Genomic DNA, 27601 nt, shown 5'->3' with positions numbered 1-27601 from the left:
TAAGAAAAAGACAAATGAAAGGGTGCTATTTATTTCACGTCATCATATGCATTGGATTCCTTTGCATTATCTTTTCAATATTTTTGCCAACAAATGCATTTCCAGCACAGTTTGAATACTTGTCCCAATACTGGTTGTAATGACATCTTCAAGCTCTGTTACAGCTCAGGCAGCAAAACAGATATCGCAATTCAGACCTTCAAATAGGTTTTGTTTTTTTTAAATGTTCAAGTACAACACATTTCTTTCCCTTTCTACCCCCTTTTTGTGTAGATCCCCCAGACTTTAGTTAGTATTACTTTGAAGCTGCTACCACACTGTGGTAGAGCCACTTGACATAAAAATATCAAGTGGAATCCTAATACCTGTTGCAGAGGACTTTAAATCTACAGTGTCAGGATAACTGGGCTTGTCCAAGGCAAAGTGTGAAAACACAGTCAGTCAAATAAGCCAAGCCTTTAAAAAATGCCATTAGCAACCTGTTCAACATATAGCAGAAGTAACTTCAAATTTTGTATGAAAAAAAAAAAAACTTTTATTCAAAACATTTAACAATAGTCATCTACTAAAAGTGCACAAATAACCCTAAAGTTTCCAATGCAATGAAAGGTTGTACAAAGTTATACAGCGTGTACATGCAATATATTAAATCTGTGTCAAGGATTAAAAAAGATCTAAAAATCTTGTCCATGCCCGGATCATACAAGTTGTTACACATATTGAAACAGGAGAAGAAAAAAGGGGGCAGGCTAACTGGTCTTGGATTAAAATGCATCTTGGGAAATACTTAACAAAACAGTTAAGCTGTAAAAACATAAAAAAAGGAAAGTTGGAGATCAGCAAAAGAAGATCTCTGAATCAGTTGGACTGCATTTAGGTACATCCTGGTCAAGAGAGAATGAAATCGTGTTATTCACCATGTCCTTATCTTGGCTTTCAAGACTGATCAAGTTCGGATTATTCCCTTGTAGAGTGACACTTGGAAGCTGGTTAGAATATGTAGGTGGACCTAAATCTCCTTTACCTAGAACTAATGATGCAAGGTTTTTAACAGCTTGCTCTTTACTCTGGACTTCAACAGATGGTTCATGGTTCTCAGTGTTGCTTTCTTCAGATGAGTCTTGTTCCAGATCCCATATATCCGTACTGCCAGCAGAGCAAAGACCTTGAGCATGGGGTCCTGGGCTTAGTTGTGCTGGTTCAGACTGGGAGCCAAACTCATCCATCGATGATTCAGCAGCGCTGTTCCCGTGCAACAGGACGTCTGCAGCTTGCTTCAAGGCACAAGGGTCAATATCTGCAGCGACAACTGGTCCCATCTCATCTTGGATCAAAGCTGGATTTTGGTCGCCCTCATTATCTTTTAGGCTTTGGTCATTTTGTATCTTCAATTGCCCCAGCTTCATATTAGTAGAGGTTTCAGTCAGGCAAACTTCTTGATATCTCTCAAGTGGGTTGTCCCCTCGTCGATCCATCTCGACTTGGTTCAGAGGCCCTTCACATGCAAGGACCGCCCCTTGTTCTGCTGTCATTTTGGAAGAGCAATCAGTCTCAAAAGAAGGTTCAGTCTCTAGGTCCACCTCATTGGCTCTCTCAAGTCCTTGGTCACCTTGTTGCTGATCCATCTCATCTTGGTTTGAATTTGGATTTTGAAACCCATCTTTTTCATGGTCAACTGTTAGGCTTTGATCATCTGCAAGTACCGCCACTTGCCCCGCTACAAATTTGGAACTGGTTTTGATAACAGGTTGAGTCTCCAAATCCTTAGATGCGTCACAGTTATGGTTCTCTTGCTGTTGATCTCTACTTGGAGAATCCAAAACCTTATCAGGTACATCCTCAATGGTTTTGGGGGTTCCCTTCTTATCCAGGTGGACATCCTCTTGGACCACACCATCTCCTTGAAGATCCATGGAGTCTTGATTCCACAAGGTGGTCATCAGATCAGTGAGGATCGCCCCAAGGATCTCATCATCTGTGTGAACCTCTGGACCTTTCTCTTCCATTGGAAGCATTTCTTCAGGCTGTCCCTGAATGATTCTTGCTGTGTATTTAGCAGGGGAGTCATCATCGCCAATATCCAATGGAAATGCGACTGGGATAATGTTGCTGGTACTGCCCTCATCCCCAGCGCTATCTCTTCTAGGATCATCACAATCTTCTGCAGATTTACTAAAAAGAAACAGTGTAAATAGTTAGATGTAATTCTAGATTGAATTACAGAGAGTGTGTCGCCCAATATATTTGGGCCAGTTATCCATCTATCAATCAATCACACAACCAATGTTAAACCTGGATGATACTGTTGCAGAATACTGATGAAAATTAAAAGGTAGTTATCATGTTCACCATATAGTGCATCAGACAGATGAGGAGACCCACAAATGACCCTAATTAGGCACAATGAACCCAAGTCCATATTTTGAGTATTTTAATAGTTTATAGCTCAGGTCTCAAAGTGTACTGTGGCTATGAAAGGCTATTTAACTACATTTGAAACAGTTTTGTTTCCCAGCTTGGTTTTCAGGTTAGCATTAGGCTTGTAACGATAATAAATCAAATTATTTATCGATCGAGACCCCGCAATAACAAATCGATATTTTAATGAAATCGAATATTCCATGAAATTAAAAATGGGTCTTGTATATATTAACTTGCTGTCAAGAACATAATCTGTGTTGTTGCTTCTAAAAGTTAGAGAATATGCATCCATGAACAAATACAAGATGATGATGCAGGGATCAAGAGTAACCTGCTTTGTTAATGTATTTTATACATATTTTATTTTAAATCAGTCCCATCTGTAGCCGTCTGTCTTGGCATTAGCATGGTGCAATACCAGAGTTCTCTACACTGTGCTCAGCACACTTTACCAATGATTGTTCAAAACAAATCAGCAGAGATCCTAGGAATCGGTTTGTTGCGGAATATGCAGAGAATTTTTAGTTTTACATTTGCAGATTTTTTTGGGTTGTTTATAACCAAATCAATACACTTATCATATATAAAATCAAACACAGGCAATTTTGCTTTAAATTTAGTAAATTACTTGTTCAACTGCTTCTGGTGAACGAGACACACTCACGTCACATTCACACTGAGACGTAGCCGCAGTTTACTTCAGTGCGCTTTTACTACAACAAGCTCTTTTAAAAGATGCCGAAAATGTTAAGTCACTCCTAAAGATTGGGTCAATGACTTTGGCAATAGCCACCCAGTTGACAGAGATAAACTAATATAAATACTATTTTGGGGGTTTCATTATTAGTAGTACACAGACGTATTTGTAATGTTCAAAGTCAAATGGTACGTTTGTTTATAATTAGGGTTTCTGATTTCCGATAAAACACCAAATACAAAAATTAAATTGGTGGATAGCCAATAAACACCGGAAAAAACTGTGGAAATGGTTAATCAATTCATGCTGCCCTATTCCCATTCAAAAATAAAACCTACTACAAATAAAAATAAACACATTTCCCAGTGCTGCTGGGCAATGTCCCGCCTTCCTGACTTGCATCTATCATTGATTCACCCACAAGCGAATCCATGTGGGCAAAATGCTTCTCTGAGCAGTATGCGATGTATTTTTGGTTGCGACGTGGTATGTAGATTGATAAGGCCTGTACATGTATGAAAGGTATTCTGCATATCTTGGTTGCTATGTGGGCCATAAGTAATAATAAATCCACATACATGTATGAAAGATTATACATATTCAAGTATGGAGACGCAAAATGAACCAGAGTTGTTGCTGCTGAAAGTTCCGTTGAAGGAAAGGGTCGGCTACCTCTAATGTACGGTTTTGAAACATGACGATATAGTTGTATTCACTGAAGATAATGCAAATCTAAGTGGCTATGCAAAGTCATGTAAAGTTTTGATCAAAATGACAGCAATGTGAAATGCATCTCTGCAGCCGCGGCACACTGAAGGGATGGCTGCTTTCACTAGCAGATGCTGGGCCAAGTGATTAATAAATTGTAACCATCAGCAAAAAAAAGAGAGGAGATTAAATTATTTCCATAGGGTTCGATTTCCAACACTAGTTAGCATGTCTGCTTTTGCAACACTATTGCATCGCACCTAGTGAACAAATTAAACATAAGACATTTAGAAGGTAATTTTCCAAACTTCCTCAACCACCAAAATGCAAGTCGTAATGACGTTCTGCACAAAGACATATTCACATTTGCAAAGTGTGGCAGGAGGTCCAGAATCTGTACCTGACTGGGCTCCCGTCTGCTTGTTCCTCCCCAGACCCCCTGCAGAGGAAGCTGAGATTGCCCTTGCCAGGGCTTCTCTTTATAGCTGCAATCGCCAGAGACTCCACTGGCTTGTTCTGACTTGAGCGTCCCATTGAATCCACATCGAAAGAGTCCAGCGAGCCATCTGAAACCAGAGAGTTTTAAAACTGTTGCACAAACAGACTCTTCTCCTGTCCTCTCTACATCTTTACTGTCTACATTCTCACTTCTAAACTTCACTAAGCCAACATGACCTGCTGTAGACAACGCCATTCACGCCTCTGCAAGGTTACTGTAACAGAATCAGTATGCATAGATTCCTCTTAATGGGGATGATAAGAGTTCCTTTGGACTTGAGGCAGAGTCCACATCACCCAGTGTAGCATACAAATTGAAACTCATTCCAAAATTAGCATCTATTTATTTTCTCTTGTTGCCATTACATGATTTTCTAGCATCTAAGAATTTCAAATTGTGTTAACTCTAAGAAACCTAAGAAAATATATTCTGAAAATCAAAGTCGTCAATGTGACTATATTGCTTGATTAGGACTTTCATGTGACATGGCCTAATTATCATAATGCTGAAAAAGCCCACGTAATATACTGAAGTGATTTCTGGAGCCTCTCCCCATTTACTCCTGGTATATATTCTGGCCGGGACATTGCAACGTGACGATAAAGTGGAGGGTGACAAAGGAGAAATATTACAGCCAAGCCCGCTCACTTTAGAGCCTGGATGGAGGTTTCATTGGTTCAATTCAATAATTTAGACCGTGGTTGGAGAGCTGAAACCATAGAGCCAAACTCATCAACACATTAAAATAAATCAGAATCCACCGTACCTGAAATATAATTGTCTGTACTCCGCTTTCTCCTCCTCAAGATCCCTTCCAGTTCGGGCTCCACACCTTCTCCGGCGAGATTCAAACTCCTCCCTGAGCCCAGCTGCTCGTCTTTGGAGTGCTTCATCAAAAACAGCTACTGAATTAGAACGGACGCCGAGGCAAAAGGCCTTCTACTCATTTGTTAATTACTTTTACTAGGCAAAGAAAAACCTTTAAAACACAAAACCATTGACTGCAAAGTGGCATTTGCACCATTTTGTCAGGAATTAGAAATGCCTAGAAAAGCAACATTGCACTTATATAGCAGTTTAAGACCAGGTCCTCTCAAAACACTGAACACATTTCAGCAGAGCAAATGTGATTAAAGAAAAATAATGGTTTCAAATTAATAAGCATTGTAGTCGGTGAGCTATTTAAAACACTAGAACCGCCACATGGGTCACTTTGACCCATACATTTTTAAACTGCTTTGTTATGAAAGCGAAAGACAAACAAACAAACAAACAAACAAACAAACAAACAAACTATTGGATACAACTGAAAAGTTTTATTCATGATCACATCTAACATTTGCATCGCAGAAACACCGTATTTAAATGGAAAATTAAACATAAAAGGCTTTACTTGTAAAATGAGCACATAAATAGCCCGACTACAAACAGTGAAAAAAATACACACTTAAAGAAACGGGTACAGGTGTAAATGGGTATATGTACACAACTGTAAAACCAAAATCATTGTTTCAAATACTACATAAAAATAAAATATAACACTACTTCCGGTATGACAGCTGCATTGTACTCTATGGAGGAGCGTACGCGTCTGCCAGCTGACTGCCTGCATCCAGGAGCTGTGTTGTAAACACAGACGCAGTTCCATTGCACACTATTGTGTAAACACGTGTAAACTGGTACATAAACAAAACCTGTAAAACCGAAAATGTTTTTTTTTTCTAAAAGTAATATAAAAAATATATAACATACGTTTCATATTAGGCACATAAGTTGTTATCCTATCTGCCATTTCAGTTTGCTGTATGCATCCGAGTGCAGCTTGCCATATTCCAATCAAAATGACTACTTTCAAGATTAAATATTTCCTTCTGATATATTTCCAGTTGCATTTGTAGAACAAAACGAAGGTACATTGAAAAATAAGCAATAGGCTTTCACTGAGTTTGCATCGTGACAAATCCACAATCACAGTAATCTCTGTCTCGTAGTCAGTCTACAAACAAAGAAAGGCTTGAAATAAATAAAAAGACACGTCCTAGGAGGAGGTATGTTTGTTGCATTTACAGAAAAAAAATAGAATATCTGAAGTTATTTAAAAAAAAAAAAAACACAACACGACATGTTTTGTAATGCATGGGTCACACTCACCCACGTGGCGGTTCCAGTGTTAAATCAATTCACAACCTTAAGGAAATGTACCAAGAAAAGCCTTTTCAGAGATGCTTGTAAACGAGATTTAAAAAACAGGCAGAGACCCTGCTTGTCTGACGAAAGGTGGCAAATAATTCCAAAGGCTAGGGGCAAGGTAAGAGAATGTCCTTTGACCCCTGGTATGCATTTTAAACCTTGGAAGTCACAGCAAACCGGCATCCTGCGAGTGCAGTGTACAGCCAGGGGTGTATGAAGATAATTCTGTGAAATATAATGGAGATATAAAACTTTGAGTAGGAAGCTTCAAATGACACTTGTTTGCCTTGTTTACATTTCTCTTACTGTGGTATGGGGTTTGCAATCTGGCTTCTGTTAATCCAAAACTCTCTTTTCCCTCCCAGCACTTACCTGTAGGATTCGCCAGACAAGCAACTTCAATGGCAGGTTTAAAATTCAGATAGGGAAATGATAATTTTGTATCCTACCTTGTGAAAGGAAGGCACATGCTTCAATGAAACTCCATGCTTTATCATCTTCAGCATCTCCGTCATGCCGGGAGCTTGTTGAGGGGAGGTTGAGCTGGAGGATTCACCTGCAGGAAAAGTTCCCAGGTTAGGTTTTCAGCACTTCACAAAACCAGCCAACAACTTACCCAGGACTTGTGCACCAAGGAGTATGGAACGTACCAATTTGACTCTCTGATGAAACACTTCTCAACTCCACTTGCTGTTCGAAACACTCCATGGAGTCTTTTGCTTTAGTCTCTTTTCTCTTCTGAATTAGTGAAAACAAAGACCTATAAAAGAAATAGTAAAATGTCTGTTTGTAGCACACCTCCTTCACCATGGCTGTAACCAGTGGCATTCTTTAAATGAGCGCAACATTCACAACTTAAGTTACACAGCAGGATATTGTAGCATCAACATTATTAAGCATTGTAGCTGTACCTGATGCAACCACTGTCACACACTTCTGCAAGGTTCAGCAACACCTGCTAATCCGCATGTGCACATGCCGCTTAATGGGATCATTAGCAGATTGTTAACAATTTAACACTTGGGGAGCTACATCACCCAGTGATAATATACAATCAAAACTAATTTCAACATTGAAAAACCATCTGTCATTGAATGGATTCCATTTGCAGGGATACGTGCTTACCTGAGGGGGTTGAGAGGCTGTGAAGGGGGAGGAGGAGGAGGTGGGGTTGGGGGCCGAGGAGTGGGGGAGTGAGACGGAGGGGGGTGGGGGTTTTCTACACTCTGCAGCCTCTTCTGTAAAACAGCAACTGGAACGACAAGTGGTTAGAAAATTATACGGATGCATATTGCGCACAAGGCAAGTCTTCAGAGTAAATACAGTCTAGCGGGAAACTGGTCTCCCAGCTAGCGTCACAGAACCAGACTAGCACTAATCATGGACTACTCAATGTTAATTCAGGTAACCCAAGATTAGATCTGTGAAACTAGCTGTCCCAGTACAAATCAACAAGTCCTCTAGATAGCAGATATACAACAAGCCTTAAGGAATTTTGAGATCCTGGGTTTTAATAAAAAAAGATGAAGCACAGATTCTAGATTAAAAAAGGCTTTGAAAGGAGGCTTACTTTCGTGTTTGAGATCTCGGACACTCTCGTTGGCCTGCCTCACTCTCATCTTCAGTTCCTTCTTCTCCCTCTCCGCAGCCTCAAACTGCTGCTTCACCGACTCACTCACAGACTCGCTCAGAGAGACCTCTCCCATCCCCGCTATTGGGGAACTGTTACCAGTCTCCTACACATGAAATAAAAGTAAACAGGGCTGAAAAAATGAATACATTAAATTTTGTTATGCATGTTTAGTCTGCGAGGACTATGCTAAATCACATATTGCCCTTTTGGCTCAAATTGTACAAAATAGAGAAATAACCTTCTTTAAGAGCCCTGAGGATTCATTTCAAAACCTTCAGCGTCATTGTCTGTGAAGCAAATGTAAAAACTACTGAGGTCAAATGCCATGGAAGTTTCTTTATGCAACTTGAAGAAAATACACATGCACACTTAATATCAATTGGTTTGGCTGCATATCCCCCCAGCACTTACCCTCAAAGAAGAATTCAGTAGATCCACATGCATGGATAGTTCTTTATTTTTTGCTTCAGCAAAACTCAACTGCTCCTGTAAAACTAAATCAACAAATACCAAATTAAAGCCAAGCTGTGTCAAGTCCACACACTGCTCCCTATTCAAAGTTGTGGTCAAATGTGAGGTTTGGACATACAGACGTGCTCAAATTTGTTGGTACCCTTACAGCTCATTGAAATAATGCTTCATTCCTCCTGAAAAGTGATTAAATTAAAAGCTATTTTATCATGTATACTTGCATGCCTTTGGTATGTCATAGAATAAAGCAAAGAAGCTGTGAAAAGAGATGAATTATTGCTTATTCTACAAAGATATTCTAAAATGGCCTGGAAACATTTGTTGGTACCCCTTAGAAAAGATAATAAATAATTGGATTATAGTGATATTTCAAACTAATTAGTTTCTTTAATTAGTATCACACATGTCTCCAATCTTGTAATCAGTCATTCAGCCTATTTAAATGGAGAAAAGTAGTCTGTGCTGTTTGGTAACATTGTATGCACCACACTGAACATGGACCAGAGAAAGCAAAGGCGAGAGTTGTCTGAGGAGATCAGAAAGAAAATAGACAAGCATGGTAAAGGTAAAGGCTACAAAACCATCTCCAAGCAGCTTGATGTTCCTGTGACAACAGTTGCAAATATTATTAAGAAGTTTAAGGTCCATGGAACTGTAGCCAACCTCCCTGGGCGCGGCCGCAAGAGGAAAATCGACCCCAGATTGAAAAGAAGGATAGTGCGAATGGTAGAAAAAGAACCAAGGATAACTGCCAAAGAGATGCAAGCTGAACTCCAAGGTGAAGGTATGGCAGTTTCTGATCGCACCATCCGTCGCTTTTTGAGCGAAAGTGGGCTCCATGGAAGAAGACCCAGGAGGACTCCACTTTTGAAAGAAAAACATAAAAAAGCCAGACTGGAATTTGCTAAAATGCATATTGACAAGCCACAATCCTTCTGGGAGAATGTCCTTTGGACAGACGAGTCAAAACTGGAGCTTTTTGGCAAGTCACATCAGCTCTATGTTCACAGATGAAAAAATGAAGCTTTCAAAGAAAAGAACACCATACCTACAGTGAAACATGGAGGAGGCTCGGTTATGTTTTGGGGCTGCTTTGCTGCGCCTGGCACAGGGTGCCTTGAATCTGTGCAGGGCACAATGAAATCTCAAGACTATCAAGGCACTCTGGAGCGAAACGTACTGCCCAGTGTCAGAAAGCTCTGTCTCAGTCGCAGGTCATGGGTCCTCCAACAGGATAATGACCCAAAACATACAGCTAAAAGCACCCAAGAATGGATAAGAACAAAACATTGGACTATTCTGAAGTGGCCTTCTATGAGTCCTGATCTGAATCCTATCGAACATCTATGGAAAGAGCTGAAACTTGCAGTCTGGAGAAGGCACCCATCAAACCTGAGACAGCTGGAGCAGTTTGCTCAGGAAGAGTGGGCCAAACTATCTGTTAACAGGTGCAGAAGTCTTATTGAGAGCTACAGAAAACGTTTGATTGCAGTGATTGCCTCTAAAGGTTGTGCAACAAAATATTAGGTTAGGGGTCCCATCATTTTTGTCCATGCCATTTTCATTTGTTTTATTATTTACAACATTATGTTGAATAAAAAATCAAAAGCAAAGTCTGATTTCTATTAAATATGGAATAAACAATGGTGGATGCCAATTACTTTTGTCAGTTTCAAGTTATTTCAGAGAAAATTGTGCATTCTTCATTTTTTGTGGAGGGGTACCAACAAATTTGAGCACGTCTGTAGCCTATGCTGTTTACAGTTATATTGCACACTATTTCAAGGAATTGGTGAAAACACTAACCATTTACAATTATTGTTTCATTAAATAGGGGCAGGTCATTTTGAATGTACTTTTATTACCCTAATCCTAATTATTGGCAGTTAAAAGAAAACTAAACTGAATGTGAAGTAATTGCAGGTGGCAACTCAGGGATGGAAATAAAGTACAACTCTCATTGCAGTTTCACCCAATCTAGGTTTTAATACAAGGTTGATCAGCCAGTGTATAGCCGACAAGCTCAGGCGTGTTATTAAACTCGGAGTGGATCAAACTGCTATGCAATGGGAGCCTTATTTCCATCCCTGCTACTTTTGGGAAATGTAAATCTGAGCTTTCAAGACCTGCTTTTTGATGAAGTGCAAAAAGAACTGGTGTTAGATTAAAGTTCTGCAGGTAAGTAAGTAGAAGGCAGTGCCAATTATCCTTTATATTTATGCACTACTGTCACTGACGTTACGTTGGACTTAAACTTTTTGAGAAAGGGTCCGGCTCCTAAAAGCTTAAGGAAATCCAGGCCCACTCCGTGTTTCATACCCTACAACTAGTATATCCTGGTCAGCTGGTTGAACAGGTTTTTAATTACTGGTCATGCCAGTGTAGTGTTATTTTCAGGGACTCCGATAAAAAGTGGTACACAGCTTGCTCACGCGTGCCTAAACAACTTCCGCTTAGAAAACACTTAAGTGCCCATTCAAATCTGGTGCGTTATGCTGTTTTCTGTCTTTTCCATCTTTATCATATTTTTCCACCATTAAGAAAATAGTATTCAACTATTTATCAGATGCAATACATTAGATCTGGTAATTTTTTTTTTTTTTTTTTTTTTTTTTTTTTTTTTTTAATTTCTGCAACTTTGAGGTGGACTTCTTATTGTGAATTGTGTTTTTTTTTTTTTAGAGAAATTGATTGTTTCCAGTTTGCAAAAAAAATACATATAATTAACTTAACATTTGTTTTGTGTTTTTACTACAAACCTTATGGCTCTATAGCTTCGTATGGAGGAGGACACTAAATGAGACGATTTAAACTAATCTCGTGATAGAAATAAAACGTAGCTACTGTACGGAGCAAAGAAAATGTAAGTAAACTCCTGCAGAGAATTACATTTATCAACTTTTTCCAACCGTTTTTGTGGTGCATTTCTTACTAACCATGTTACTCGATAAACAAAAATGTATATTTAAAAATACCTGCAATTCGACTTTGGTACACCGATTCAACATCGGCACTCTGTGATACAGATTGGGTTTCCTTCTGTTCAAAGATGTTGATTCCTTCGGGAGACTGGTAGCCAGCGTTTACGTGTGCCCCAGTTACTTGACTAACAACCGCATCGTTCTAAAAATAAATAAATAAATAAATACATACATAAATAAATAAATAAATAAATAAAAAACAACACTATAGAAAACGTGTGTTTAAATGCTTCCTTGCTCAATTGTGCTTACATTGGGATGATCAGACACTGTAAAGCAAGGGTTAATGATGCAGATTACTTTATTACATATGAGAAGAAAAAAAAAAAAGTACGCAAAAAGGTTTAAAAGTATAAAAATCGTATTTTCATGACGTTTCGGGCAAAAGCCCTTAAGCTGTTTAAAAAGACAAGTAAACAGTGCAGTGGACCTATTATTCCCTGTACTGTTTACTTTTCTTTTTAAACAGATGAATAGCTTTTGCCCGAAAATTGTTAATATATAGTCTAAAATAATCTTAATTAGTTGCTAACATTTGTTCCCTAGCTTGTATGTTTAATTCTTAAACAGTTTGGGTTTTATAGTGATATTTATTAAAATGCCACTAACAAAACTTCACAAGTTCGGAACCCTACCTTGCCGTTAACGTCCATTGTAAGAAGTGTTCGTTTGTTTTTGTCCTGTTCAGACCAATTTTGAACCGCTGTTGTCTCCTCCGATACATCTGTAAAACAAAACGTGCAGAAATACTGTAAGCAAAGCCTTCGAAAAACAACAGAAAAAAAATATCATAAACGGTGTTAGCCGAAACCTTTGTCTTTGCGGTGTTGACAGCAAAATACTGAAGTCCAAATGTTGCCCGACATCTTGAGAAAAACGACCTCAACTCACCGTGACGGCCGGCAAAGAGGATAAATGATATATTTAAAAATTACCCCAATCAACCTGGGGCATCAATCGCTCAATTAACAGTTCTTTCTCAGCTCGAATTGAGTTAAACTGGATTTGGTTAGCAAAGCATGTATGCAAAGCGCACGACGAACCGTTTCCGTGTCTGTCATGTGAAAGGTGAGGATAAGATATTTCTTTCGATAGTGTTCTGTTACATTTTACACAGAAGTGACAAAATATGCAAATCAGTAATAGAAATATAAACTGTGGCGGTGTTGTGAAATGTTATGTTTATTGGGTCTTAATTAAAACGACCAGATTGGTTTGTGTCCTAAAACCCAGGTCAGATACATTTTAATGTCAATTATGCCAATAAAATTGATCTTTTCGTAAGACATTTGTTTAATTGTTATGCATGCCTATATTAGCGCAGTTTCTAAACTGTTGGTAAAACTGAAGGACGTCCGAGGATATGAAGTCATGTGTGACCCTGTGAAACTTCTGCATTCTTAATGGTAGAATGTTATCTCGATGGGGGCGGTTTCCAGTTTCAAGGCTGCTCACAATAGAACCTGTGTAGTGCACTTCCATCCAGATTTAATGTCCGTCAGGTGATGGTGACGTCATGTGAGAATACCATGAATGGTGGCACTGCCAACTCTAAGAATTGAACTACCCGAGCATAGATAATGACTAATCAAAATACCTAATAATTACACCCCCAGGCTCTTAAAAATAATAATACAGCGGTGTATTCCCATTGTACTATTTGGACTGATCTGTATGTTTTGTTATAGAACATTAATAAAATAAATAAATAACAAAAAATATCTCACTATTTAAAGAAGCAATTTGTTTTCATTGCTCTGTGGTAAATACGCAAGAGTAGTGTATTTAATGTAACACATGTATTCAATTTCTGACAGTCTGGAGGTTTGTCAAACCTGAAAATGTAATTTTAACAACAGGGAATGAGGCCACAACATTAAAAAAATTAAACAGCCAGTATTTAACAGTATATTCACATTTATTCAGTAATTTATATATGAATATGGATGACAATTTTCCAAAAACAGACTGTGCTTCATGCGTTATGACAACAAAACCGTATATTTATTTTTTATCTGGCATATGGAATGCTTGGTTACTGAATCGACCGGAAACTTACAGCACCTGCAACAAGTACACAACATCCATAGACTGACATATGGCAACTTTGCAATAAATACACAGCACATTTATAATCATAAAAAAAGAGCCAAATCTGCATTGACATGTGATACAGGAATATTGTTATCTGGGTGTAAAATCCAGGCAGTCCAGTCAACTGTAAATAAATACAATAAAAATATTATTTAATTTACCTTTTTTTTTTTTTACATTAACAGAGTTTAAAATATCACTTCCTTCAAAAGAATACCAACTTTAATCATTATCTTCGGCTGTATCTGCATATATTGAAACTATAAAACTTTTTTTTTTCTTTTACCTTGGCGACACAGGTGCTGCATCTCTAGCACATGGGGAACACTGTCAGTTTTACATTTTTTCGACAACGTGAACTTAATTTACTTAATGTATTTGCATGTGTAACATTTTAGTGTGGATAAAATAAAATTGTTGAAAAACTAAATGAAACACTCAACATGCCTGCCTTAGCGTTTGCAGAATAATGCCTGAATCCACATCGCTCCATGAATGTTATTTCTTGCATAGAAAACTTTTACATTCGTTATTTTCACACGACAGACTGGAATCAAGTCTCTTACTGTGGATGTGTTAGCCGAAACAAGGCGCTGAATTTAGGTACCGTCACGTGGTTAATTAGGTATGAACTATATTTTACACTTGTGGGCAAATCATAGGTAAATCTTTCCCTCCATAGTAAATGTATTGCATGAGCAATATACACCAAGAGGTCTCAACTGTGCCCCCCTAAGGGCATTTGTTTTATTTCATCACTGTGTGCCCCATAGATGTAGCACTCTACACTAGTATAGCCACAGGATGTGTAGCCATGTAGGAATTTATTGCCAGTCTGTAATTTTTAACCATAGGGGAAATAGCTTATAGCTTTAGTTGCTACATCCTATACTGTAGATTTTTCATAAAGCTACATGGCCAACATTTCTGCAGTTTTTATTCATGTAGTGAACTAAAGCAGACCTAAAAATGTATACAATAAGTTGGAAATCACAAAGGCATCTAAATAAATACATATTTTTTTAAATGCATAAAAACGAACAGGCAACAAAATCCTTTATAACTTCAGATTTAAAAAAAAAATTTAAATACACACTTTAAATATGCTCAGACAAACAGGGTATTAAGAGTCACCCTAGAATGAATACATCCATACTTGAATGTGTTTGTGGACAGAACTGCTCAGTTTTTGAGTAAAATTAACTCCAGTGAATAAAAATCATAAGAGCATGGCATTAATGATCCATTCAGAGTTGTCTTTGTTAATTCCGAGTTAGTGGTTTAAAGAATCCATTGTTTTTCCTTGTCCCTGTATTTTTACACGTGAGTATTTGGATAAAGAGGTCACTTTGGTAAACCGATTCATGTGTCAACAGTCTCCACATGGCATTTATAGATATTTTAAACTCTGTTAGGTAAACTTCAACTGAAAACACCATATTCACACTATGTTCATTTTGCTTCACAAGGAACTAACAAGATACAACAACAAGTGTGAAAAGGAAAGAATGTTCCTTTGATAAGACAGCATGGAGGAACAGAAAGCTCGAGGCTCAAGCTAGTGCTTGGAGTCTCGGGGGTAGAATTCAGCCAGGGTACTCTGTGGGATTCGTTTCAGCATCTCCTTGGGGAAGATACGCATCAGCTGCCAGCCGATGTCCAGGGTTTCATATACTGTGCGGTTCTCGTAGGGACCTTAACAGAAAAAGGTATTGAAAAAATAGTGAAACAAATAGACATACTGTGTTGGTTTAATGGTCTGCGGTTTTGAGTTTATTATACTAAGGGGTTGATTTGATCAACCTATAACCTGATACTACCCAGCTGGATTTCTTAGAGCATTTTACAGCACCGGGGAATAACTGGGTAGCATCAACCACCTATCTGTGGTTATCCCTGTTTTACACTTAAAAATAAGCGGCTAATACAATCCAGGTGGATTCCCTTTTATTGTAAACTTATCTTAAAAAAACAAAAAAAAACTAGCTGTTGTATCAGGGTATAGGTTTATCAAATCAGCCCCTTAGTACAATAAACTAAAAACTGCAGACCTGAAAACTAATCTAATGTGTTACTACAGTATGTATATTCATTTGAGGGGCTGAAACTTAATTAGTTATCCTGCTGTAGTCTGTAATTTTGCTTTGTGCTGAAATAGTTCAATCAAAGGCATGCAAATAAATACAATCGTCAACTGGGAATCTCACACCAGTGTTGAAGGTGAGACTAAGAATCAAATTAGTCTCTCTCTCTCTCTCTCTTTTTAGTCGAACATCGATGATGCCAAAAGCCCTTGTGAGTTACTGAACTAAGGTTACTTGAAATGGACAAGCAGCTAGGCTTGTGGCTGTGTACCTTAATGAAGTTAAACTTTTCAAATATTTAAAACTAAATAAAATGAATAACACGTGGGTAAGATAATACATTTTTAAACCCTTTCTAGTCTAAATATATGTTTAATATGTTTTCTTAAATCAATAGAAATGTATTCAGTTTGCCACTCCCCAGATGTTCTAGGCTGTAAATTGCGAGGGCATTCTAGATCTGGCAGATTTGTGTGCATTAAAAGTAAACCGTGGCTGGCAACGATAGGATGTTTGGCAGCAGAACCCAATTTTCTTCTGTTGCTTGTCTCAAAACTCAGCAGCCTTACCTTGAGCAATGAAGTTCTTTTCAAACTTATGCAGGAACTCCAGATAAAGCAAGTCCTCCGGAGTCAGAGCCTCCTCACCCACCACTGCTTTCATTGCCTGGACGTCTTTACCAATGGCATAACAAGCATACTGCGGGCACAAACAGAGGTTATGATCAACATATATATTAAATTATGCCTTCAATGTATCATCAAAGCTAATGCATATTAAAACACAGGTCTTTTATTTACATCCCACCATGATCAACAGCCGCCCTGTCTGCATGTACTCTTAAGATTTTAAAATAAATTATTTAAAAGCAGCTTGTAACTTATAGATCAATCCCAAAGCAGTTATCCAACCGTTTTATATGTAAAGAAATAACTTCTACAATATAGAAGGGTAATACCAGTTGCAGTAAGTAATTTAAACATTAGATCCTCACAAATAACTATGTTGACAGGCAATGCATTTAATTCAGTTTGTTCTCCTGTTCCTAAGAAAACTACCAACCAGCTGATTGGACACATCGGCATGATCTTTCCTTGTCATTCCCTCCCCGATGGCAGACTTCATCAAGCGAGACAGAGAGGGTAACACGTTGATCGGGGGGTAGATCTGTTAAGGGGAAAGAGACACCTTGATATGGTTTACAACAATGCAAATAAACAGAACAACAAAACACAGATTTGTGCAGGCACAGATTTCTACAATTCAGCATTCTTACTGAAATATTACACCCACCTGTCTGTTGTGCAGTTGCCTGTCTACGTAAATCTGTCCTTCAGTGATGTACCCAGTCAGATCAGGGATGGGGTGAGTAATATCTGAAAAAAAGATGACTTTTCATTATCATGTCACATAAACAGACTCCCACAGCCCTACATTATAAATGCACTGGTTCAATTGACTGCTAATCAAGATAATGTCTTTTCACTCTTATTATTCCAAAACTGGTGATTTCAGCAGCTCTGCCTGTAATATTCACACACACACTCACCATCGTTGGGCATGGTTAGAATAGGAATCTGTGTAATAGACCCATTCCTGCCCTCAACTCGACCAGCTCTCTCATAAATAGTGGCCAAGTCAGTGTACATGTAACCAGGGAAGCCCCGGCGTCCTGGCACCTCTTCTCTGGCAGCAGAAACCTAGGAGAGAAAATGAAGTGGTTCAACAAGCTACCTGGATTATATGCACATTATAACTAGTAACTGCAGCAATGTTTGGTGCAGGTTTGTTGGTTCAAATACATTCAAATCAGGTGTACATATTATAGCGAAATAGGTTAACGCAAGCTGACGCATCACACAGGTCGAGGCAATCCACACACAGGCGGAGGGCGGGCACAAACCCGGGACCTCTCGCACTAAAGCATAGCGCCGATACCGCTGTACAAAAGAGCTGGCTCACTTGCAAGGAGCGTATATCGGGCTTATGTCTTTGTGTGCGATTACGTCACCTACCAGCCCTGTTGCTGCCTACCCCCGTGCATGTTAGAATATTCCTAACTATAAATATTCAATTATAAGGTGACATTCTTGGACCCAGGTGGTAATGTAGCCCATTCTCATCTCTGGTTAAAAAAATTAAATCAACGGCAGTGTGGACGCAGTCCACCCCATACACTTAGAGCTAGTGGTGCAATCGGCACCCTCATTTCTTATTCGATTATCGCGTAGGTATTTCTCAACGATAAACGATGCATTGACGTTTTATTTTTCAAAATAATGAACAAACATTAGTTGTTTTTTTTTAACAGAAGACCAATAACTAAAAACACTGTTGTGCATAAGTTAAACAAAAAGGCACAACTTGCATTCAAATTAGAACACTTATTAAAAAAGAAATATAAAGGACTTGCGTCCTTTAACACTAGAACCGCCGCAGGCAGTCAATACGACGGTTACATTTTAAACATCGATATTAAAACGAAAGACAAACTATCGGATACAACTCAAAAGTTTTATTCAAGCATGTCATATCAAACATCTGCACAGCCGAAATGCTGTATTTAAATGAACAATTAAACATAAAAGGGTTTATTTTCTAACTTACCGCTATAAAGCATTACTTCAAAAATGAAAAACTATAACAAATTACACATTTCAAAGCAACTAGTGTGTAAACAGGTATATGTACACACAAAACGTAAACTAATGTATTTTGTAATTTAAAATGAAAGCAACATGTTTTCTCTGCGTGTGTCACTGTGTAGCACTGAATCCAGGTTGAGCTGCTGCAGCCTGCTGCTTTGCAGTTCTCTGATCAGGCAGGAGTACAACCGTGGCATGTCCAAAAGCAACGTGAATATAGCATGCCTACTTCTGATTTGGCTTGTCCAATGTGAATGTAGAGGCCTAAAGTGTGTATCCTAGCAACGCGCTAATCTACCGTACTAGCACTAAAAGAAGCGCACTCTCACACACTCGAGGTTTTAATGCAAACCCGCAACAGGAGACTTCAAACTGGGTTCTAATTTGATGCATCGATTCACCACTATGTAATCGAAGCTTGGGAAATTTAAGGCCAGATGATCAATAATCGATGCATCGATTAATTGTTGCACCCCTACTTAGAGCCCTCAGTAACTCTGCTGAAAGACTACCCTTCGATAAATAATAAAATAGTTTCAGTGTCTTTTACTGAAAAACATTCAAATTGTCATGAGCTCAAATATAGCTATGGCCAAAAGTTTAGTATCACCTAGAATTTTAGGATTGAGACATCATTTAAAATTAAAAAATCTATATGAACATAATTTAGATCTTTTATTTAACATAATGTAAATCAAAGAAACTACAAAATGATATCGCAAAAGTCTACCGGAAGACATAATAGTAGTACAGTATTTCATATTAGATTTCAAAATGTCACCATTTTAAATTTGTCAGTAGCGGTATGGAAAACCCTGGACAAGACTGCTGGTTGTGGCGTTAAATTCCCATGCATCCTCTTATATTTGAAAGTACTTTTTCAGTATTCCTCTGGGTTATTGCAGTAGTTCTGAATAGTCTGTACTAGAAAAGCATGAAACAAAATACCTCTCTCAACGCTTCTGCGTATGAGCTCATGTCAGTCAGGATAACCAGGACGTGTTTCTCACACTGATACGCCAGATACTCTGCTGCGGTGAGAGCCAGGCGAGGCGTGATGATGCGCTCAATTCTGCAAAGGAACCAAAACTGCATTAAACTAGTATTAAAACACATTAGCTTGGATTAATACAGTGACAACCAAACTTTCAGAGAAATGGGAACCACTGCATTGGTGAAAGTCATTAACATGTGAACAAGGAAACAATGTGACTGTTTTGTAACAAATAGCTAATTGAAATATACTTCCACTGAAAGACAATTAAATATTTTATTAAAATACAATACTGTGTTATCTTTGTAAACACACTCCTGGATACAATGAAATTTCATTAAACAATTATTGAACTGAAATAGTAAATATGTTAAGAAAACCATCACTTTTCTGATAGAAAAAAAATCTAAACTCACGTTGGGTCGTTAGCCAAGTTCAAGAAAAGACACACGTTGTCCATCGAACCATTTTCTTCAAAGTCAGACTTGAAGAATCTTGCAGTTTCCATATTTACCTAAAGCAACGCAACAGTTTCAAATGAAGGTAGATGTTATAAACAATAGTGCTTTCAAGGGGGGATTATTGTATTTTTCTTAAAATTATATGTTTTTGTATTCTCCCCAATAAACATTTGATCACAAAAAAATAATGCTTTCAAGTAAACATGCTGGGCTTTTTACCACAATAGTGAAAACAAAATTCTCAAGCAAAATACAATATAAATAAGCACAAGAGATAACTGAAAAAATACTTACACCCATAGCAGCAAACACAATGGCAAAGTTGTCTTCACTGTAATCCATCACATCTTTGGACTTCTTAACCAGACCAGCTTGGCGACAGATCTGTGCAGCAATCTGTTCAAAACAGAAATTGAATTTATTCATTCAACCTCAGACAATGCTACTGCTCAACTCACCTCTTAAAACTTCATCCCATATGATTAAGGGTTTTCCTATACAAACCTCGTTGTGTGGCAAACCAGCTGCAGAAAAGATGGGAATCTTCTGTCCTCTGGCAATACTGTTCATCCCATCGATTGCAGAAATACCTGTCTGGATCATCTCTTCTGGGTAGATACGGCACTGGGGGTTAATAGGCTGGCCTAGGGCAGAAAAATGGAAATATACATGAACACATTCTTCTTAAGGAGCAGGGCAATCCTTTAGTGAGCTGTTGCAAGCAGTTATCCCTCTGTGCCACTAGAGGGATAACCAGTTTTTGCTTATGCTAGAAGTAAACCTTTTCTATATACATTTTACAATACACAAATGACTTTCATAACACAACTCACTTTTATAATGTACAAAAGTTTCACTACCATTGAATTGCCTAAGCAGGTATTTAATAACAAAATAAAGATCTGAGTTGATCTGTTATTGTGTGGTTGTTCCACGACCCCCATGAAACTTTTCTGTGCCTCCAATTTCAGAACCCCTGATTTAAACTGATTCCATACCCATAATGTCCAAGTAATCTTCAGCCAGAACCGTTGGGCCCCTGTCAATAGGTTTTCCTGAACCATTGAACACGCGACCTGTCAAGCAAAGTATATAGTATTAACATTAACATTCATTATAATAATAATAATAATAATAATAATAATAATACAAAAGACCAAGGCGTATTATTTAAAGTACAGTAAGTGTATATTCACTCTTATGTCTATTACATATGCTTCTATGCTTCTATCCATCTATAAAAAGACACATACTCTTCCAGCACTTACTATTCCTGGGTATTGTGAAGGGAATCCAGGGACAGGTAAGTTCAGTATTAAAAAAAATCATATTAAGTTAAGTAAACTATAGATTAAATTACTAACCTTTTACAAATTATATTTCACTTGAACACAACATAAAAAATACATCTGGTTTGTGTCTATAAGAAAAGAAATATAGAGCAAATAGTTTTAATCATTCAAACAGTTCTAAAGAGGAAGTAGCGGGGGTTCTGAAAAATATAGCGTTACACGTCCCCACGTGTTGCTACAACTGTTTAAATAATGTACCTGTCATTTTTATTTTTATTTTTCTTGTTAACATCCTGACAACTTTTTACAATTATAACTTTAGTCTGTTTCAAAGCTCTTTTCAAAATGGCTGCCTAGTGCACTGGGGTTTAAGATCCGTCCTCTAAATCACTGAAGGAACAGCGATAAAAAACTAAAAAAACATAACACTTGCTCTGGCTTTTCTGTTCCGTACCACATCATGGATCGTTATCGTTGTGTCACCTGTTTGACAATGTGGGCAATAATCCTTACACCATCAGTGCACTAAAGCGGCCATTTTGAACAGAGCTTTGAAACAGACTTTAAAGTTATAAGTGTAAAAAGTTGTCTAGATGTTAATGAAAAGAAAAATTACAGGTCCGTTATTTAGTTGTAGCAACACGTGGGGACATGTAACGCAATAGTTTTCGGAACCCCGCTACTTACTCTTTAACTTTTGTGCCGTTAGTCCTCAAAAAGAAAAACAATGGAAATGGACAACAGTATATAAATGACATTAATAGCAGATCAAACATTTCTATGTACCAAGCATGTCTTCTGATACTGGTGTCCGCAGGATATCGCCTGTAAATTCACAACTTGTCTTTTTGGCATCGATACCGGAGGTCCCTTCAAAAACCTGGCAATGTATGTTCAAAAAAAAAGAATTCAACACATTATAATGAAATTATAAAAATTAACAAAGCTTCTCAGTTACATACAGTACATAGCACCACTCGGGGACTCGCAGATAATGGCTCCTAAATTATTTAGAACTTTATCCATTGGCTTTGCTGTTAATTAATTAGTACATCCTGTATTGCTTAATAAAACGGGGAGCCCTGCTTAAGCAACATGGAGCTGAATTACTGAAGGAGTCGATTTGATCAACCTATACCCTCCAGGATAAGCCAACCCTTGGTTTTATTAAGAGTATTTTACAGCACTGGCAAATCCCCCTGTATTTCATCACCACTTGTTTTTAGGGCTAACTCCAGGATAGGTGGTCAATGCAATCCAGGGTGGTTCCAGTTGTGGTTTATCGGGGTCCAGGATGAATTCATCCCCCTAGTGGAAGCATTAACTGTGGTACTATGAAAAGTAGTAGATCACAGTGACATACAGATGCATCAGATTGAAACAAATGTTAATGTACAGTTTCATTATGGATTTCCAAGGTACAGCCTTCAATAGCTCAGCTGCCATTACCATAAAATATCAGGTTTCCAAAATGACTTCTTGTAACAAATGTCCAGACAGTGTTTCATTATTGTGATCCACTTGGTCAGGTCACACAGAATTCTTCATCTCAATCTGTAAATGCATCCAAAGATGGCATTGTCCAAAATTTGAATCTGTGCTAGCTATTGAGTCACATACAGTGAAGGTTATGTCATACCTGTACCACAGCTTTGGAGCCACTGACTTCCAAAACCTGTCCACTTCTTTTGATGCCATCTGGAAGGGTCAGGTGAACAATCTCTGCATACTTTGGAAACTAGCAAAAGATAGAAAGAATGAAATCCCATTGAATTAACCTGAAGCAATGAAGGCAATCACAACAAGTATTTCATCATTCTTATTGTGACTTTGTCAATGAAGAGTCAAATAAGGAATTGCATGCTCTCTGTTCCTATTCTTTACAAATGCTAACTGTATCCACCAGTGCATGTGCGTGATAAGTCCTATACTTTTCTGAAATCAAGAAAAATGCAGTTCATTTTGACTGGCACTTCCTGGGTCTCCTATGTCCCTTTGAAAGACACATTATAGTAAACGTGGAGGTCACAAAGGAATAATATACCTATTGCTATGACACTGAACACGTGTCAGCGATTTGGTTACTGTGAAGGATCTACATTACACATCCATTTAAACCTACTATGTATAGGCATAAGGTTTATATTGGTCATACTATTAACTGTTCAATGTGCCATTTCTTCATTGGCTGATGCTGCGACACAGAAAAATAAACGTATCCAAAAACAACAGATAATTCTGCTGTGTGGTGCAGATAGTCATCGGGGTGTGACTGCCTGATTTAACAGAGAACATCCTGATCGGCATAGGATATTGCCTATATGTTTGACTTATGGGACACCCTGTATAGTAACCTGCTACAGTATAAACATTTTACACATTCCCTCACCTTCACATGATCCAAGATGACAAGAGGCCCATTGACACCAGACACAGTCTTATATGCTGCCGAAATGAAAGAAAAACAATATTTATTCAAAATTTGTAAATCCGTGACACTAGTTTTAAATACTGCAAAAATTGTATTTTAATTCCACACACACTTTACTTCTGTGCATTCCTTTACCAGACGATATTTTACATGCAGGTTTTAATCTATGCATACATACTGTAGGAGTACAATTGTACAAGTGGTTGTAGAAATAAGTACTGTAGACCCAGCAATTATAACCACATTAAATGTTTGAAGGCAGGCGTAAATTGCTTTGGACTTCTTCCAAGTAAATAGCACAATGCTGCTTGAGAAGAATATATAAGAGCTAACTGTACACAGATAAACCATCTGTGGTTAGGAATATCAAGACTACTAATAGTCAGCATATTACATGTACTGCATTATCATCATAAAAAATGCAGGTCTTGTTTGGATGTAAACCAAATGTTTTGATATTCTGGTATGCTAAACTAATACTACTACTTCCTGCATTGCAAAACACACATTTAAATTTGACGTAGTATTCTGTGATTCTTCCAACTAAATTCACCATACCCGATACAGTTTGTTTGCAACCTGAATTGTTGTACATTGATCTAAACATTTTCTATAAGCTTTTACATCCTACCATGTGTCTATAGACACTATGCAAAACACTTCCCATATTAACAGAAATATCTTCCATGCTAAACATCTGCAATCATCAGCTGATTATGTGTGACTTACTAAAGAAGATTGTGACTAACATGTGAGTGAATCAGGAGAGCTAGTGGAAGAGAATACACAGTAAGCAGTCATGTAATGATCGCAGCTTTCCTAACACCCAACAGGACAGTGATTCAAAATAACCCAATCATCTGTTCTTAATGACCATGACCATGATGTCTGGCTAACTTTATTTACAAAAATGTATTTTTCATCAGTTTGGCCTTTGATAGGGTGCAGTGCCTTTTGAACTAGAGGCTTGGTGGTCCAGTGGTTAAAGAAAGGGATTTGTTACCAGGAGGTTGCCAGTTCATTCCTAGGCACTGCCACTGTGTGCAGCCCTGAACAAGTCACTTAACCTCCCTGTGCTCCGTCCTTCGGACGAGACGTAAAACCAAGGTCCTATTGTAAGTGACTGCAGCAGCGGTTGTTGATGTATAGTTCACCCTCTGTAAGTCGCTTTGAATAAAAGTGTCTGCTAAATGACTAAATAATAACAATAATAATAATAATAATAATAATAATAATAATAATAATAATAATAATAATAATAATAATAATAATAATTGAATATCACAAACATGCAATAACTGATACAGACTTGTGCACCAAAACTAAATACCACACCATTGATTAAATGTTTCACATCTGTTGTTGGTTCCAGTTTAAATCACCCATTTACTGAGCTATTTGTGCAAATGCCTGTTACCATTTTATAGAAAACATAAAAGAGGATGCATTTGGAAACCAAACAAGCACTGTTGAACATTTCTACAGTTTTTGACCTTTGGTCAGTTTTTGACCTTGGACTACACCCCAGAAAATGAAGAGCTCAAAGGATTATTTGCAGAAAAGAGATAACATTGCAACCAAGCCCACCTCTTCCATTCCATGACAGCTGAACCAAACATTTCACTTGAATCGAATGAGCCGCTACACACAGTGTATACTCAGCCTTTATTTTCTTCCAGATGAACTTAGCCTATTTCACTCAGTGGTACTTTTCTGACTCCACATCCTCAGTCTGGGAACATCAAATTTAGTTTTCATTTGTCTAATAAAAACTAATTGACTGTATAAAACTAGTAAACATACTCTATGGTTGAATCTGCATTAACTGTTTATTTCTAGTCTTGAAATAGCATTTACAGTTTCTGCACTGTAAAATCACCTCCGTATGATTGATACCGTCGTTAACGTATGGCATCTTTCACTTTCATTTGACCTAGAGTCTGGAGACCCTCTGATCACAGACTATAAACGACCAAAATAATGCCTTACACCTCCACGTACAAGACACTAACGCTACAATAACCAAGGTATCTATTCAGAAATATGCCCGAATGATTTGATTTTTTATGATTCAGAAGCATTGTACATTTTAATAATCTTGCATTGTTTTAAATATGTATCTATTCAACGCATTAAAATATTGTATTGATGTTCATCGGTTATTATTTACTGTGCAAGCCGAAACTAGGCATAACAAAACGCTGTAAAATATTTCACAGGGTATCAAAATCGTACTGTGTCGTGACAGATGAAAACGAAAAGTCAGATCAGCTGATAATGCACCCCCTTTGACGCCAATGACAATCTCAGTATTAATCGGCATATTGCATGCAATTTCCTTCAACAGGATGAAAACGATGCTTTTCCAAAAACGTGCTGTAGGCTAAAACTAAAACTAATGTCACAATAGTTTGAATTAAAAAATACATAAATAAATGTGTTTGATATGTCATTCATCCATCCCCTTTGCACCGCATACATACTGAAAAATAAAATGTAAATATTTAAGCTGCCACAATTTTGTTTTACCAGGAGTGCGCAAAACCGACAGGGCTACTGGTGCTTTCACAGACAGCATTAATAATAACGTATTTATTATATTTATATACAGACATATTAATTTGACTGCCATATTTTGTGTCGACAATGTACGAAGCTATATTCCCACCCCATACGCCCTACTCACTGAGCCGAGGCTGGGAGATGTAATCCCGGCTGACGGCTTGTACGTGCTCCCGGGCCCCAGCTTTGGATCCACTCACGGAGGAGGAAATTTCGTTCAGGACTCCGTTCACCTTCCCCCTGATCGCTTTGAACGCCATCTTCACAACAAGCCTGGCTGTCACTAACCGACTGGAAGGGTTCTACTGCGCAGGCGTTGGGTTTTTGCAGCCCCTGGACGTCATATGTCGTCGCAAATGTCGTATACAAATTAGGAGCGTGGCTTTCGATGCGCTGACCAGGGTGCTGATATGAGAAGAAATAAAACGGTCTGAACACACAGATCTGCCAAATTCAACATTCACTGTTCTCTTTATCTATCACGGCACGGTGCTCAAACTAAAACTCAGTTTTAATCCTTATTCTGAAATTACGTTTGCAGTATTTTTATTTTCATTACAAGTTTCCTCAGAAAAAAAAGTAATATTTGAACTGGCACAACCACGTCTCTTGAACCAGTACGACCAGTTTAAACCCAGAAAACTAAAATTTCTGACCAGTATAGACCAGTGCTGGGCAGTGGTAGAATTTACAATAGGGAGATATTTTTATATACACAAATATTGCAGGAACAAATATTTATATAAAAAAAAAAGTACAATCAACCATCCCTACATACCTGTTACTATCCACACTACATGAACGTTTCCTTAATAATGTAATGCATTCCTTAATGTAGGTCATACAAAATGAATAGACTCGCATATTCCCATTTTATCAATATCATTTGGGATCTTAAGTGCTGACTAATTTATCAATTCAACGTTTTAATATATGTATCCCTAAATACAGTACTTTCTTAATTTATGAAAATGCAACATACTAGATTTTCTTTTGCTTTAGGTTAAGTTGCCAGTTCATTTATTTGGTTCATTTACAGGTATTTAATGAAAAAAGTGGATACGCCTGATTATGGATCCACTGCTGTGTTTACCATAATTGTATGATTTAAAAAAAAAAAAAAAAATGTTAACAGTAATTTCTCTATTTGTTATCTAACCTAAAACAAAAAAGCACGTGGTAAAACAGCCCTCTCATTGCAACTGCCTGTCTGTTCTTAAAGGGATGTTAGTCCACAACTGTTTAAAATACAATATAATTGTAAAAGCACATGCCGTAATAATGTTTTTAAGCTAATATGCCAAGATCGAGATGAGTAGTACATTGACCATTAAGATTACAGGGAACCTAAAACTTCATAATATATACCAGTTAGTATATACTATTAGTTCTGTAAGTTGATACAAGCTGACCTTGGCACCCGCAAACGCCTGATTCT

The 27601-nt window shown here is 37.7% G+C and overlaps 2 protein-coding genes across 2 annotated transcripts; both read right to left on the bottom strand.

Annotated features, from left to right (window-relative positions):
* Positions 1-466: 466 nt before the first annotated feature.
* Positions 467-13035, bottom strand: LOC117397795 (uncharacterized). Its single transcript, XM_033996659.3, has 11 exons — positions 12412-13035; positions 12236-12324; positions 11595-11742; positions 8560-8642; positions 8086-8251; positions 7641-7767; positions 7166-7275; positions 6965-7071; positions 5092-5212; positions 4227-4392; positions 467-2172 (listed from the first exon to the last, which is right to left on the bottom strand). The coding sequence occupies exons 1-11, from the start codon at positions 12464-12466 to the stop codon at positions 837-839; spliced, it is 2508 nt and encodes an 835-aa protein (XP_033852550.3). The 5' UTR covers positions 12467-13035; the 3' UTR covers positions 467-836.
* A 464-nt stretch (positions 13036-13499) lies between these two features.
* LOC117971668 (V-type proton ATPase subunit B, brain isoform) lies at positions 13500-26493 on the bottom strand. The gene is made up of 14 exons (XM_034919852.2): positions 26288-26493; positions 23560-23615; positions 22810-22908; positions 21957-22050; positions 20877-20954; positions 20383-20522; positions 20173-20274; positions 19834-19931; positions 19372-19495; positions 17328-17478; positions 17072-17154; positions 16841-16945; positions 16348-16477; positions 13500-15389 (listed from the first exon to the last, which is right to left on the bottom strand). Exons 1-14 carry the CDS (start codon positions 26421-26423, stop codon positions 15253-15255), a joined length of 1533 nt encoding a protein of 510 aa, XP_034775743.1. The 5' UTR covers positions 26424-26493; the 3' UTR covers positions 13500-15252.
* Positions 26494-27601: the final 1108 nt, after the last annotated feature.

The sequence above is a fragment of the Acipenser ruthenus genome, chromosome 37, assembly GCF_902713425.1.
Source record: "Acipenser ruthenus chromosome 37, fAciRut3.2 maternal haplotype, whole genome shotgun sequence".
Classification (NCBI taxonomy): Eukaryota; Metazoa; Chordata; class Actinopteri; order Acipenseriformes; family Acipenseridae; genus Acipenser; species Acipenser ruthenus.
This window is presented reverse-complemented; position numbering and strand designations above follow the sequence as displayed.

Bases quoted from the DNA above. Each gene is read 5' to 3' on its own strand.
- LOC117971668 (XM_034919852.2), bottom strand. From the start codon at position 26,423: ATGGCGTTCAAAGCGATCAGGGGGAAGGTGAACGGAGTCCTGAACGAA. The intron at 19,932-20,172 runs GTAAGTATTTTT...GCGTTGCTTTAG, and splicing joins TTGTGTTTGCTGCTATGGGT to GTAAATATGGAAACTGCAAG. The intron at 17,479-19,371 runs GTATTTTGTTTC...TTTCTCTCCTAG, and splicing joins ACGCAGAAGCGTTGAGAGAG to GTTTCTGCTGCCAGAGAAGA.
- LOC117397795 (XM_033996659.3), bottom strand. From the start codon at position 12,466: ATGTCGGGCAACATTTGGACTTCAGTATTTTGCTGTCAACACCGCAAA. The intron at 8,643-11,594 runs GTATTTTTAAAT...TTGTTGATTTAG, and splicing joins GTACCAAAGTCGAATTGCAG to TTTTACAGGAGCAGTTGAGT. The intron at 7,072-7,165 runs GTACGTTCCATA...CTTTTCCTGCAG, and splicing joins TTCATCAGAGAGTCAAATTG to GTGAATCCTCCAGCTCAACC.